Source organism: Balaenoptera borealis (genome assembly GCF_965194805.1).
Source record: "Balaenoptera borealis genome assembly, chromosome: 8".
Lineage (NCBI taxonomy): Eukaryota > Metazoa > Chordata > Mammalia > Artiodactyla > Balaenopteridae > Balaenoptera > Balaenoptera borealis.
In genome coordinates, this window is record NC_138865.1 from 67,346,859 (window position 1) to 67,361,448 (window position 14,590).

At 35.0% G+C, this 14,590-nt stretch overlaps 1 protein-coding gene across 13 annotated transcripts in view; it reads right to left on the bottom strand.

Moving 5' to 3' along the window:
* The window catches only part of JAK2 (Janus kinase 2), a 248,006-nt gene that overhangs the window by 67,642 nt on the left and 165,774 nt on the right, over positions 1-14,590 (bottom strand). Inside the window, exon 1 of one of the 13 annotated variants that reach the window (XM_082404345.1) lies at positions 7,647-8,374. The exons of the other annotated variants lie outside the window; for them this stretch is intronic. Coding sequence (XP_082260471.1) covers positions 7,647-7,668 — 22 coding nt within the window. The 5' untranslated portion in view covers positions 7,669-8,374. Of the gene's footprint in view, positions 1-7,646; positions 8,375-14,590 lie in introns of those variants that run through there. 13 annotated transcript variants of the gene reach the window in all.

Below are 14,590 nucleotides of genomic sequence, written 5' to 3' on the forward strand. Positions count from 1 at the left end.
ATCGTGATTCAATTCTATATCATTCTAGACCAAGAATAGTCATCATTCCACTAATATTAACAGAGTCCCTATTCTATAATATGCACAAGATAGGTATGGAAAATACAAAAATGAAAATAGTGCCTAACTCTAAGGATCTCACAGTGTAGTAGATGACACAGAGAAGCCATTAGAGAATTACAATTCAAGAAATTAAGTGCAATGACAGTAAAGACAACAAGAAAACACAAAAGTACAGAGGTGACAAAGATTCTTTGCTTGACCAAATTTTAGTCAGGCTCCTCTGAACCCTCTCCCTAACAAGCCCCAACCATGTATTTCCTCGTAGAATCCAGTTTAAGCAGGAATCCTGCTTAAGTCCTTTTAGCAAGAATTCGCCACCTTTGATATCTGATCAAATTCTTCACCCCTACCATCCCCCAGGTGGTAGATGATCACCTTGGCCTGCTCAGCAAGAATCCTCTGTTAGGTTGGTTCAGCCAAAAATCTTCCCAGACTTGATGTCTCCTCTAGTAATGCTCCATTCACCAATGCCCCCACCCTACTTGCTCCTTGGCTATAAATTCCCACTCGTTCAGACTGTATCTAGAATTAAGCCCACTTCTCTATTGGAGTAGCTTCCCCTACTACAATAGTTGTTTAAATAAAGTCCATCTTTATCACTTTAACTTTTGTTTGGCTCTGGTTTCCTTTAAAAGAGGTAAGAAATTTATCAAGAGGTTCACGAGGAGTAAAGATAAACAAGAGCTGATGGAATTTGTCACCAGCAGACCTGCAATACAAGAAATACTAAAAGGAGTTCTTTAGACTGAAGGAAAATGATGACAGATGAAAGCATGGAACTGTAGGAAAAATGAAGAACATGGGAAAGGGTAAAGATAAAAAAACAATGACTATTTAAAGCAATAATAATATAAGTGCCCTGTGTGTTTATGATATACACAAAAGTAAAATACATTATATCAATAGCATCAAATGTGAAAAGAAGTAAATGGAGTTAAACTGTTATAAAGTTCTTGAATTGTTTGAAAAATAACATACTAGTTTAAGACTGTAATAGCCAAAAATGTACATTATAATGTCTAGGGTAGCCACCAAAAGAAAAATACAAAAACTAGTACAAAAAATCCAACAGAAGAGATGAAGTGAAAAAAAAAAAAAAAGAAAGAAAGAAAAAAAAAAAGAAAAATCCTTGATCAACCTAAAAAAGGTAGAAAAGAAGGAAAACAAAATGAAGACAGATAAATAGAAAACAAACAAGATAATAAATTTAAACACAAATATATCAGTAACTATATTACTGATTATATTATATAAATGTAAATGAGCCAATTAAAATGCATATTCTATCAGTCTGGATTATAAAAAAAAAAAACTTCGTGTTATTTACAAGAGGCATACTCTAAATGTGAGATACAGATAGGCTGAAGCTAAAAAGTAAGAAAATGATACACGATGCAAACACAAACCAAAAGAAACCTGATGAGTCAACATCAGCATCAGATGAAATAAACTTTAGGAAGAAGCATTAGTTGAGATAAAAAGGAACACTTCACAGTGATAAGAGGGTCAGTTCAACAGGAAGGCATAATAATATTAAATGTGTGTACAACTAATAACATGGCTCCAAAATACATGAAGCAAAAAAACATAGAACCAGAAGGAGAAACACATTCAAAATCTCTCAGGAACTGGGAAAACACAAAAAAATAAAAATAAAAGGACATAAAATTTAAAAAGTAACCAATTCAAATTTGGTTTACATTTAGAGAACACTACACCTAGCAAGTGCAGAATATACACCATTTTCAAATGCTTGTGAAATATTAAACAAGACAGTTGATAATCTAAGTAACAATGAAAGTCTCAAAAAATTTCAAAGCACTGAAATTATACAGAGTATACACTGTGAGCATAGAAAATTAAACAAACAAAAAATCAGTAACAGATGGATAATTTTAAAATCCCCAAAAGGAATCAGAATCCAGATCTTCTATATTACCTAAAATGTCCAGTTTTTAACGAAAAGATTATGAGATATGCAAAGAAACAGGAAAGTGTAATCCTTGGGCAACAAAAAAGGAAGGCAACAAACACTGCCTGTGAGAAGACTCAGATGTGAGATTTAACAAAATCTGCAAAGCAGTCATTATAAATATGTTCAAAGAACTAGAATAAACCATGATTACAGAAGTAAAGGAAGAGTGACATCAGTGAAAATGGAATATCCCTATACAGCAACAAGAAAAACTGAGTAAAAACTGTCAGAATCAACTTCATGAGAACTCTGGAAAACAGTCATAGATATGCAACCACCAAGCAATTGTTGAGTCAGGAAAAAGGCAATTTTAAAATGGTAGGAAAAATTGGCAGCATTTCTACTTTCCTCTCTGCTCATGAAGCGCTTAAAGATGGCAGCTGGTATTCCCAATGTGAAACTCTGGTCCATGGCTCTGGAGTGAACAGAGCCAACCTTTATCTCAAGGAACTGATTTTTGTCTCTTTTGACCTGGCTGGAGACTGACAGAAGAATCGTTGCAAGAACATACCTATGTTTCACCAAATTTGGGACTTTCTCAGGGCAGAAAAGCAGCTTCACAGAGGTAATTCCTCCAAAACATTGTAAGGCAAATGACCGACGTGCTGCCACCTGGGGCAAAAGTTCTAAAGTTGAGGCCAAAAACAGACATGCTGAAAGCTAAAGAGAAAATGATGGGGAGAAAGTTTCTTTGGGGAATTAGAGCATTGAAAAGCACCTCTATATACTGGAGAATAGGAAAGCCATATTCATGCCCAAGGAAGGACAGTTAAGAGAAGACCCTTAAAGCTTTCACCTCAGGCTGATCTTCAGTCTCAGCACAAGCAGAAAGAAAAGGCTAACGCAAAGTTGTAAACAGACTGGATAAACACTGAAGGAATGATCAAACAGACAGCCAATCTGCAAAGACTGGGAGAGTTTTTGGTCCTCATTTCTTTTCTTTTGGTTCTCGGAATTCAAAGAAATCTCTGACAATAAAACCTGACCACAAGCTAAAGGAACAGAGACTTCAGAACTACACATGACAAAGAATACAGACTTTATAAATATAGTTTCAAAAAGTCAGTAAACAAACAACTGCCACCCAAAGCAAGCAACAAAAAACACAGAAGAGAGAAGACTCAAATTTCCAGTTACTACATTATAGATTTGAAAGATCCAACCTGTTGAATATTCAATCAAAAATTATGAAGCAAGAAAAGAAAGAGGAAAGAATTCCCATACACAGAAGAAATTAAGAGAAACTACCTTGAGGAACAGAGATGTAGGTTTTACTAGAAAATGACTTTAATTTGCTGCCTTCAATGTGCTCAAAAGAGCTAAAGGAAACCATGGACAAAGAACTGAAGGAAACCAGGAGAAGGATGTAATCAACTAAGACATGAACAGTATAAAAAGAGAAAATCTGGAGCTAAGAAGTACAATAACTGAAACCGAAAATTCACTAGAGGGTTTGAAAAGCATGTTTAGACAGAAGAATCAGCAAACTGATTCTAACTGATTCAAGTCAACTGAAATTACCTACTCTGAAGAGCAGGGGGGAAAAAGAAAAAGGAAAGAAAAAATAATGAAGAAAACTAACACACCTGTAGGATACCTTCAAGTGTATCAACATATACATTATGGGAGTTCAAGAGAGAGAGAAAGTAGAGAAAAGGACAGAAAGAATATTTGAAGAAATAATGGATCCAAACTCCCCAAGTTTGATGAAAACCACAAATCCCACAAATCTAAGAAGCTCAGTGAGTTCCAAGATGATAAATGCAACGTGATACACACTGAGACACATTAATATCAAACCACCAAAAGCCAAAGATAAAGAAAATCTGGAAAACAGCAAGAGACAAATGATTCATTACATACAAGGAATCCTCATTAGGCAGTCTCAGTAAGACTCACAGCCAATTTCTCATCAGAAACCACTGAGGTCACGAGGAAATTGGAAGACATAATTAAAGGGCTCAAAGAGAAAAATGTCAAACAAGACTTTAACATCTGGCAAAATAATCCTTTAAAGATGAAGTAGAAATTAAGACATTCTCAGATAAACAAAAGCTGAGGGAGTTCACTGTTATTAGACCTGCCCCACAAGAAATGCTAAAAAGTATTCTTCAGGTGGAAATAGTAACATATCAGACAGTAACTCAAAGTCATGAGAAAAAATTTTAAAACTGTTATGAAGATAACTATATATAAATACAAAAGCCAATATTACTGTATTTTTTAAGTTGTAATTCCTCTTTTAACCCTTCATGCTCTAAAATAAAAATGCATAAACCAATAATTACAAACCTATGTTAACAGGCATGTAATATATAAAGATATAATTTGTAAAACAACAACATAAAGGAGGCAGGACAGAGGTGTACGTAAGCAGTTTTTGCATACTATTGAAGCTAAGGTGGTATTAATTCAAAATAGATTGTCATACTTCAAGAGATTAATTATAATGCTTAGGGTGACCCCTAAGAAAATAACTAAAAAATACACAGAAAGGAAAATCAGAAAGGAATCAAAATGATATAATAAAAAAATTAAACACAAAGGAAAGTAATAATGGAAGAACCAAGGAATAAAAAACAGCTGAGACATATAAAAAACAGAGCAAAATAGCAGAAACTAGCCTTCATTACCAGGAATTACTACAAACATAAATGAATAAAACTAACCAATTAAAGGCAGAGATTGGTAGAATGGGTTTAAAAAAAGAAAATGACCCAACTATATGCTGTCCACCAGAGACTCATTTTAAATCTAAGGACATTTTAAGTTGAAAGGGAAAGCACAGAAAAAGATAACCCATGCAAAGAGCAGGCAAAAGAATGCTGGGGGTGGCTATACTAATATCAGGCAAAATTGACTTTAAGTCAAGAACTGTTAAAGACAAAGAAGAGGATTATGTATTGATGAAAGTCTGAATCCTTCAAGAAGATACAGCAATTATAAACATATCCATATCTAACAAATGAGCCCCAAAATATATGGACTAAAAATTGAAAACTGAAAGGAGAAACAGTTCAACAATAACAGCTGGAGAGTTCAATACCCCATTCCCAATAATGGACAGAAAAACTATACAGAAATAGAGGATTTATACTACTATAAATCAACTAGATGTAACAAACATATTCGGAACACAACCACAAAATACCAAAACATACATTTTTTTTCTCAAATGTACATGGAATATTCCCCAAGGCAGGCCATATGTTAGGTCACAAAAAAAAAAAAAACTCAACAAATTTAAAAAGAATTAAATCATCCAAAATATCTTCTCTGATCACAATGGAATGAAAGTAGAAATCATAACAGAAAGAAAACTGGAAAATTCACAAATATGTGGAAATTAAGTTAACACACCCTGAAGAAACCATGGATCAAAGAAATTGAAAAAAGCATTGAGACGACTGAAAACAAAAACACAACATATCAAAACTTCTGGGATGCAGCAAAACCAGAGGATAGAGGGAAAATTATACCTGTAAACACCTACAGTAAAACAGAATGGGGGGACCTTCAAGATGGTGGAGGAGTAAGATGTGAGATCACCTTCCTCCCCACAAGTACATCAAAAATACATCTACATGTGGAACAACTCCTACAGAACACCTACTGAAGGCTGGCAGAAGACCTCAGACTTCCCAAAAGGGTCTTGGTGCCCCAGCCTGGTGTCAGGCCTGAGCCTCTGAGTTGGAAGAGCCGAGTTCAGGACATAGCACCACCAGAGACCTCCCAGCCGCAAGTAATATCAATCGGCAAGAGCTCTCCCAGAGATCTCTGTCTCAATGCTAAGACCCAGCTCCACCCAACAGCCAGCAAGCTCCAGTGCTCGATGCCCCATGCCAAGCAACTAGCAAGACAGGAACACAACCCCACTCATTAGCTGAGAGGCTGCCTAAAATCATAATAAGTTCACAGACACCCCAAAACACACCACCAGACACAGCTCTGCCCACTAGAAACACTAGATGCAGCCCCACCCACCAGAACACAGGTACCAGTCCCGTCACTGGGAAGCCTACACAAGCCACTGAACCAACCTTACCCACTGGGGGCAGACACCAAAAACAATGGGAACTATGAACGTGCAGCCTGTGAAAAGGAGACCCCAAACACAGTAAGTTAAGCAAAATGAGGAGACAGAAATACGCAGCAGATGAAGCAGAAAGGGAAAAACCCACCAGACCAAACAAATGAGGTAATAAGCACTCTACCTGAAAAAGAATTCAGAGTAATGACAGTAAAGATGATCCAAAATCTTGGAAACAGAATGGAGAAAATACAAGAAACGTTTAACAAGGACCTAAAAAAGTAAAGAGAAAACAGAGAATGATGAACAACACAATAAATGAAATTAAATATTCTCTAGAAGGAATCAATAGCAGAATAACTGAGGCAGAAGAACAGATAGGTGACCAAGAATATAAAATAGAGGAAATAACTACTGCAGAGCACAATAAAGAAAAAAAGAATGAAAAGAATTGAGGACAGTCTCAGAGACCTCTGGGACAACATTAAACGCACCAACATTCAAATTATAGGGGTCTCAAAAGAAGAAGAGAAAAAGAAAGAGTCTGAGAAAATATTTGAAGAGATTATAGTTGAAAACTTCCTTAACAAAGGAAAGGAAATAGTCAATCAAGTCCAGAAGGCGCAGAGAGTCCCACACAGGATAAATCCAAGGAGAAACACGCCAAGACACATATTGATCAAACTATCAAAAACTAAATACAAAGAAAAAATATTAAAAGCAGCAAGGGAAAAGCAACAAATAACATACAAGGGAATCCACATAAGGTGAACAGCTGATCTTTCAGCAGAAACTCTGCAAGCCAGACGGAGTGGCAGGACATACTTAAAGTGATGAAAGGGAAAAACCTACAACCAAGATTACTCTACCCAGCAAGGATCTCATTCAGATTCGACAGAGAAATTAAAACCTTTAAGGACAAGTAAAAGTTAAAAGAATTCAGCACCACCAAACCAGCTTTACAAAAAGTGCTAAATGAAATTCTCTAGGCAGGAAACAGAAGAGAAGGAAAAGACCTACAAAAACAAATCCAAAACAATTAAGAAAATGGTAATAGGAACTTACATATCGATAACTACCTTAAATGTAAATGGATTAAATGCTCCAACCATAAGACACAGACTGGCTGAATGGATACAAAAATAAGACCAGTATATATGCTGTCTACAAGAGACCCACTTCAGACCTAGGGACACATACAGACTGAAAGTGAGGTGATGGAAAAAGATATTCTATGCAAATGGAAATCAAAAGAAAGCTGGAGTAGCAATTCTCATATCAGACAAAATAGACTTTAAAATAAAGACTATTACAAGAGACAAAGAAGGACACTACATAATGATCAAGGGAGCAATCCAAGAAGAAGATATAACAATTGTAAATATTTATGCACCCAACATAGGAGCACCTCAATACATAAGGCAAATGCTAACACCCATAAAAGGGGAAATGCACAGTAACACAATAATAGTAGGGAACTTTAAAACCCCACTTTCACCAATGGACGGAAGGATCATCCAAAATGAAAATAAATAAAAAACAAGCTTTAAATGACACGTTAAACAAGATGGACTTAACTGATATTTAGAGGACGTTCCATCCAGAAACAACAGAATACACTTTCTTCTCAAGTGCTCATGGAATATTCTCCAGGATAGATCATATCTTGGGTCACAAATCAAGCCTTGGTAAATTTAAGAAAATTGAAATCGTATCAAGTATCTTTTCTGACCACAACACTATGAAACTAGATATTAATTACAGGAAAAAAAACTGTAAAAACTACAAACACATGGAGGCTAAACCATACTCTACTAAATAACCAAGAGATCACTGAAGAAATCAAAGAGGAAATCAAAAAATACCTAGAAACAAATGACAATGAAAACACGATGACCCAAACTCTATGGGATGCAGCAAAAGCAGTTCTAAGAGGGAAGTTTATAGCAATACAATCCTCCCTCAAGAAAGAAAAAAAATCTCAAATAAACAACCTAACCTTACACCTAAAGCAATTAGAGAAAGAAGAACTAAAAAACCCCAAAGTTAGCAGAAGGAATGAAATCATAAAGATCAGATCAGAAATAAATGAAAAAGAAATGAAGGAAATGATAGCAAAAATCAATAAAACTAAAAGTTGGTTCTCTGAGAAGATAAACAAAATTGATAAACCATTAGCCACACTCATCAAGAAAAAAAGGGAGAAGACTCAAATCAACAGAATTAAAAATGAAAAAGGAGAAGTAGCAACTGACACTGCAGAAATAAAAGGGATCATGAGGGATTACTACCAGCAACTATATGCCAATAAAATGGACAACCTGGAAGAAATGGACAAATGTTTAGAAAAGCACAACCTTCCAAGACTGAACCAGGAAGAAGGAGACAATATAAACAGACCAATCACAAGCACTGAAATTGAAACTGTGATTAAAAGTCTTCCAACAAACAAAAGCCTGGGACCAGATGGCTTCACAGGCGAATTCTATGAAACATTTAGAGAAGAGCTAACACCTGTCCTTCTCAAATGCTTCCAAAATATAGCAAAAGGAGGAACACTCCCAAACTCATTCAATGAGGCCATCATCACCCTGATACCAAAACCAGACAAAGATGTCACAAAGAAAGAAAACTACAGGACAATATCACTGATGAACACAGATGCAAAAATCCTCAACAAAATACTTGCAAACAGAATCCAACAGCACATTAAAAGTATCATACACCATGATCAAGTGGAGGTTATCCCAAATTCTTCAATATCTGCAAATCAATCAATGTGATACACCATATTAAAAAACTGAAGGATAAAAACCACATGATAATCTCAAGAGATGCAGAAAAAGCTTTTAGTAAAATTCAACACCCATTTATGATAAAAACTCTCCAGACAGTAGGCATAGAGGGAACTTACCTCAACCTAATAAAGGTCATATATGACAAACCCACAGCCAACATTGTTCTCAATGGTGAAAAACTGAATCCATTTCCTCTAAAATCAGGAACAAGATAAGGATGCCCACTCTCACCACTATTATTCAACATAGTTTTGGAAGTCTTAGCCACAGCAATCAGAGAAAAAAAAGATATAAAGCAATCCAAATCAGAAAAGAAGTAAAGCTGTCACTGTTTGCAGATGACATGATACTACAGAGAATCCTAAAGATGATACCAGAAAACTACTGGAGCTCATCAATGAATTCAGTAAAGTTGCGGGATACAAAATTAACACACAGCAATCTGTTGCATTTCTATACACTAACAACAAAAGGTGAGAAAGAGAAATTCAAGAAACAATCCCATCTACCACTGCATCAAAAAGAGTAAAATACCTATGAATAAACACACCTAAGGAGATGAAAGACCTGTACTCTGAAAACTATTAAGAGGGTGATGAAAGAAATTAAAGATGATACAAACATAGAGATATACCATGTTCTTGGATTGGAAGAATCAACATTGTGAAAATGGCTAAACTACCCAAAGCAATCTACAGATTCAATGCAATCCTTATCAAATTACCAATGGCATCTGTCACAGAACTAGAACAAAAAATTTCACAATTTGTATGGAAACACAAAAGACCCCCAATAGCCAAAGCAATCTTGAGAAAGAAAAACGGAGCTCAAGGAATCAGGCTCCTGGACTTCAGACTATATTACAAAGCTACAGTAATCAAGACAGTATGGTACTGGCACAAAAACAGAAATATAGATCAATGGAGCCGGATAGAAAGCCCAGAGATAAATCCACGCACATATGGTCACCTTATTTTTGATAAAGGAGGCAAGAATATACAATGGAGAAAAGACAGCCTCTTCAACAAGTGGTGCTGGGAAAACTGGACAGCTACATGTAAAAGAATGAAATTAGAACACTTCCTAACACCATACACAAAAATAAACTCAAAATGAATTAGAGACCTAAAGGTAAGGCCAGACGCTTTAAAACTCTTAGAGGAAGACATAGGCAGAACACTCTATGACGTACATCACAGCAAGATCCTTTTTTGACCCACCTCCTAGAGAAATGGAAATAAAAATAAATAAGTGGGACCTAATGAAACTTAAAAGCTTTTGCACAGCAAAGGAAACCATAAACAAGACCAAAAGACAACCCTCAGAATGGGAGAAAATATTTTCAAATGAAGCGACTGACAAAGGATTAATCTCCAAAATATACAAGCAGCTCATACAGCTCAATATCAAAAAAACAAACAACCCAATCCAAAAATGGGCAGAAGATCTAAATAGACATTTCACCAAAGAAGATATACAGACTGCCAACAAACACATGAAAGGATGCTCAACATCACTAACTATTAGAGAAATGCAAATCAAAACTACAGTGAGGTATCACCTCACACCGGTCAGAATGGCCATCATCAAAAAATCTACAAACAATAAATGCTGGAGCAGGTGTGGAGAAAAGGGAACCCTCTTGCACTGCTGGTGGGAATGTAAATTGATACAGCCACTATGGAGAACAGTATGGAGGTTCCTTAAAAATCTAAAAATAGAACTACCATATGACCCAGCAATCCCACTACTGGGCATATACCCTGAGAAAACCATAATTTAAAAATCATCATGTACCATAATGTTCATTGCAGCTCTATTTACAATAGCCAGGACATGGAAGCAACCTAAGCGTCCATCGACAGGTGAATGCATTAAGAAGATGTGGTACATATATTAAATGGAATATTACTCAGCCATAAAAAGAAACGAAATTGAGTTATTTGTAGTGAGGTGGATGGAGCTAGAGTATGTCATACAGAGTGAAGTATGTCAGAAAGAGAAAAACAAATACCGTATGCTAACACATATATATGGAATCTTAAAAAAAGAAAAAAATGGTTCTGATGAACCTAGGGGCAGGACAGGAATAAAGAAACATGCAGTTGTAGAGAATGGACTTGAGGACACGGGGAGGGGGAAGGGCAAGCTGGGATGAAGTGAGAGAGTAGCACTGACATATATACACTACAAAATGTAAAACAGATAGCTAGTAGGAAGCAGCTGCATAGCACAGGGAGATCAGCTCGGTGCTGTGTGACCACCTAGAGGGGTGGGATAGGGAGGGTGGGAGGGAGATGCAAGAGGGAGGGGATATGGGGATATATGTATACATATAGTTGATTCACTTTGTTATACAGCAAAAACTAACACAACATTGTAAAGCAATCATACTCCAATAAAGATGTTAAAAAAATGAAAAAAAAAGAATAAAGAGCTCCAATCAGTAACTTCATTATACATCTTAAGTAACTATAAAAAGAGTAGACTAAATCCAAAGCCAATAGCAAGAAGGAAAATATAAAGACTAGAGTAGCAAGAAGGGAAAGACTGAATAGAAAAACAATAGAGAAAACTCAATGAAACCAAATGTGGGTTCTACAAAACGAGTAAGAAAAGTGACAAAACTTTAGCTAGAATGGACAAGAAAAAAAAAAAAGAAAGAGAAAAGATTCAAATTACCAAATCAGAAATGTAAGTGGGAACAGTACACTATTGGAATTAAAGAAATTAAAGTGATTATAAGAAAATACTATAAAAATTTATCTACCAAAAATTAGATAACCTAGGTGAAACAGAAAAATTCCTAGAAACTTAATCGTCAAAACTGACTCTAGAAGAAACAGAAATAAAGACATTGAATCTGTAATCAAAAACTTCTGAACAAAGAAAAGCTCAGGACCAGATAATTTCCCTGCTGAATTCTACCAATCTTTTAAAGAAGAAATGACAGCAATCTTTCTCAAAATCTTCAAGAAAATGAAGAGGGAATGCTTCCTAACTGATTCAATCAGGGCAGCATAACCCTGACACCAAAGCCAAGCAAAGACAGTGTAAGAAAACTACAGACCAATATACTTGATAAATATAGATGCAAATATCCTCAACAAAATAGTAGCAAACCATACCCAGCAAAATTTTAAGAGGATTATACACGACTACCAGATGGAATTTATCCCAGGAATACGGGGTGGTTCAACATATGAAAATTATTATCTCAATTTATACACAAAAAGTACCTGACAAAAACCAATACCCTTTATGACTTTAAATACTTAAACTAGGAATAGAAGAGAACTTCCTCAACCTGATAAAGGGCACTTAAGAAAAACCTACAAGGAACTTCATAATGAGTGATGAAAGACTAAAAACCTATCCCTAAGAAAAGTAACAAGACAAGGATACCCATATTGACCACGTTTTTTCAACATTGTAATGGAAGTTATATCCAGAGCAATTAGGCAAGAAAAAGAAATAACAGACATCCAAATGGGGAAGGAAGAATTAAAACTGTGCCTATTTGCACATGGCATGATCTTTATAAAGAAAATAGTAAACAACCCCCCTCAAAAAAAACAATCAGGGCTTATAAATGAATTCAGCAAAGTAGTAGGATACAAGATCAACATGCAAAAATCAGTTGTACTTCTATACACTAGCAATGAACAATCCAAAAAGGATAACAAAAAAGTTCCATTCACAACAACATCCAAGTGAATAAAATATCTATGAATAAATTTAAGAGGTAAAAGACTTATACACTTTTAGCACTTATAAAACACTGCTGAAAAAATCGAAGAACACCTAAAAAGGCAAAAAGATATGTAATGTTCACTGACTGGAAGACTTTAAGATGGCAATATTCCCCAAATTAACCTATATATTCAGTGCAATCCCTACTGTAATCTCAGCTGTCTTTATGGCAGTAATTGACCAGTTAATCATAAAATTCATATAAAAATTGAAGGGACTAGAAGGGCCAAACAATTTTTTAAAAAAACAAGAAAGTTGTAAAACTAAGACATCCTGATTTCAAAACTTACTACAAAGCTACAGTGATCCAAACAGTGTGGTACTGGCAGTAGGAGAGAAATACAGCCCAATGGAATAGAATTTAAAATCCAGAGATAAGCCCATTTGTCTATGGACAAATGACATTTTGCCAAGTGATCTGAGACTACTGAGTGGTGAAATCAAAGTCTCTTCATCAAAGAGTGCTGTGATCTACATGTAAACATTCATTTGTTACTAGCGTCTTACACTTCAAACAGTTTTTATAAGGTTCATCCATGTTGTACCCTGTATTTGATATTATTCAGCCATAGAAGAATGATGTACTAATATATGGTACAACATGAATGGACTTTATAAACACTATACAAAATGGAAGAAGTCAGTAATAAATGGATATTCACATGCAAAAGAATAACACTGAATCTCTACCTCAGACCATCTGCAAAAATCAACTCAAAATGAATCAAAGCAAAAATTGTAAAACTCCTAGAAAAGAAAATGTAAGGGGAATTTGTCGTGACCTTAGATTTGGTAAATGGATTCTTAGATATAACATAAAAACACAAGCAACAACAACTAAAGTTGATAAACTGGGCCTCATTAAAATTAAAAATACTTGCTTCAAAGGACACTATCCAAATCCAGATAATGAAAAGACAAAATACAAAATGGGAGAAAATATATCCAAATTATATACTTGATAAGGGATCTGTATCTAGAAAATATAACTATTAAAAACTTAATTTAAAAAAAGCAAATAAGCCATTTAAAAAGTGGGCAAATGATTTGAATAAATATTTCTCCAAAGAAAATATGCAGTGGCCAATAGGCAATGCAAAGAAGTTCAAAATCATTAGTGATCAGAGAAAAATACAAAAACTATGATATATTACTTCATACACACTAGGATGGATATAATTTTTTAAAGTCAGATAATTACAACTGTTATTAAGGATGTGCCAAAATCTGAACCCTAGCACACTACTGGTATAAATGTTAAATGGTGCAGCTACTTTCAAAAACAGTCTAGGAGTTCCTCAAGAAGTTAAACATAAGATTACCATTTGACCCAGCAATCCTAGATTTATACACAACAGAAATGAAGTCATACGTCCACAGAAAAACTTGTATACAAATGTTCACAGAAACATTATTCATGATAGCTAAAAGTTGGAAACAGCCCAAATTTCCATCAACTCATCAGTGGTTAAACAAGATGTATATCAACACAACACAATGTAGTATATCAACAAAATATTATTCAGCCATGAAAGAATTAAGTATTGATAAATGATACAACATGAATGAAACTTATAAACATTATATGAGTTTAAGAAGCCAGTAACAAAAGGCCAAATATTATATAATCCAAATTTATTGAGACAGAAAGGCAAATTTACTAAGACAGAAAGTAGTTTAGTGGTTGCCTAAGACTGGGGAGGGATGGAGAGTTGGGAAGTGATACCCAATAAGCACAGGGTTTTCTTGGGGGAGAAGAAAATGTTCTAAAATTGATTGTGGTGATGGTTGGGCAACTCTGTGAGGATAGCACAAACTACTGAATTGTACATATTTAAAGCATGAAATATATGACTTGGAATGTATGATATTGAATTATATATCAATAAAGCTTTTGCAAAAATACATGAAATGTATTACTTGAAATGTATGATACTGAGTTACATATCAATACAGCTTTTACAAAAAATA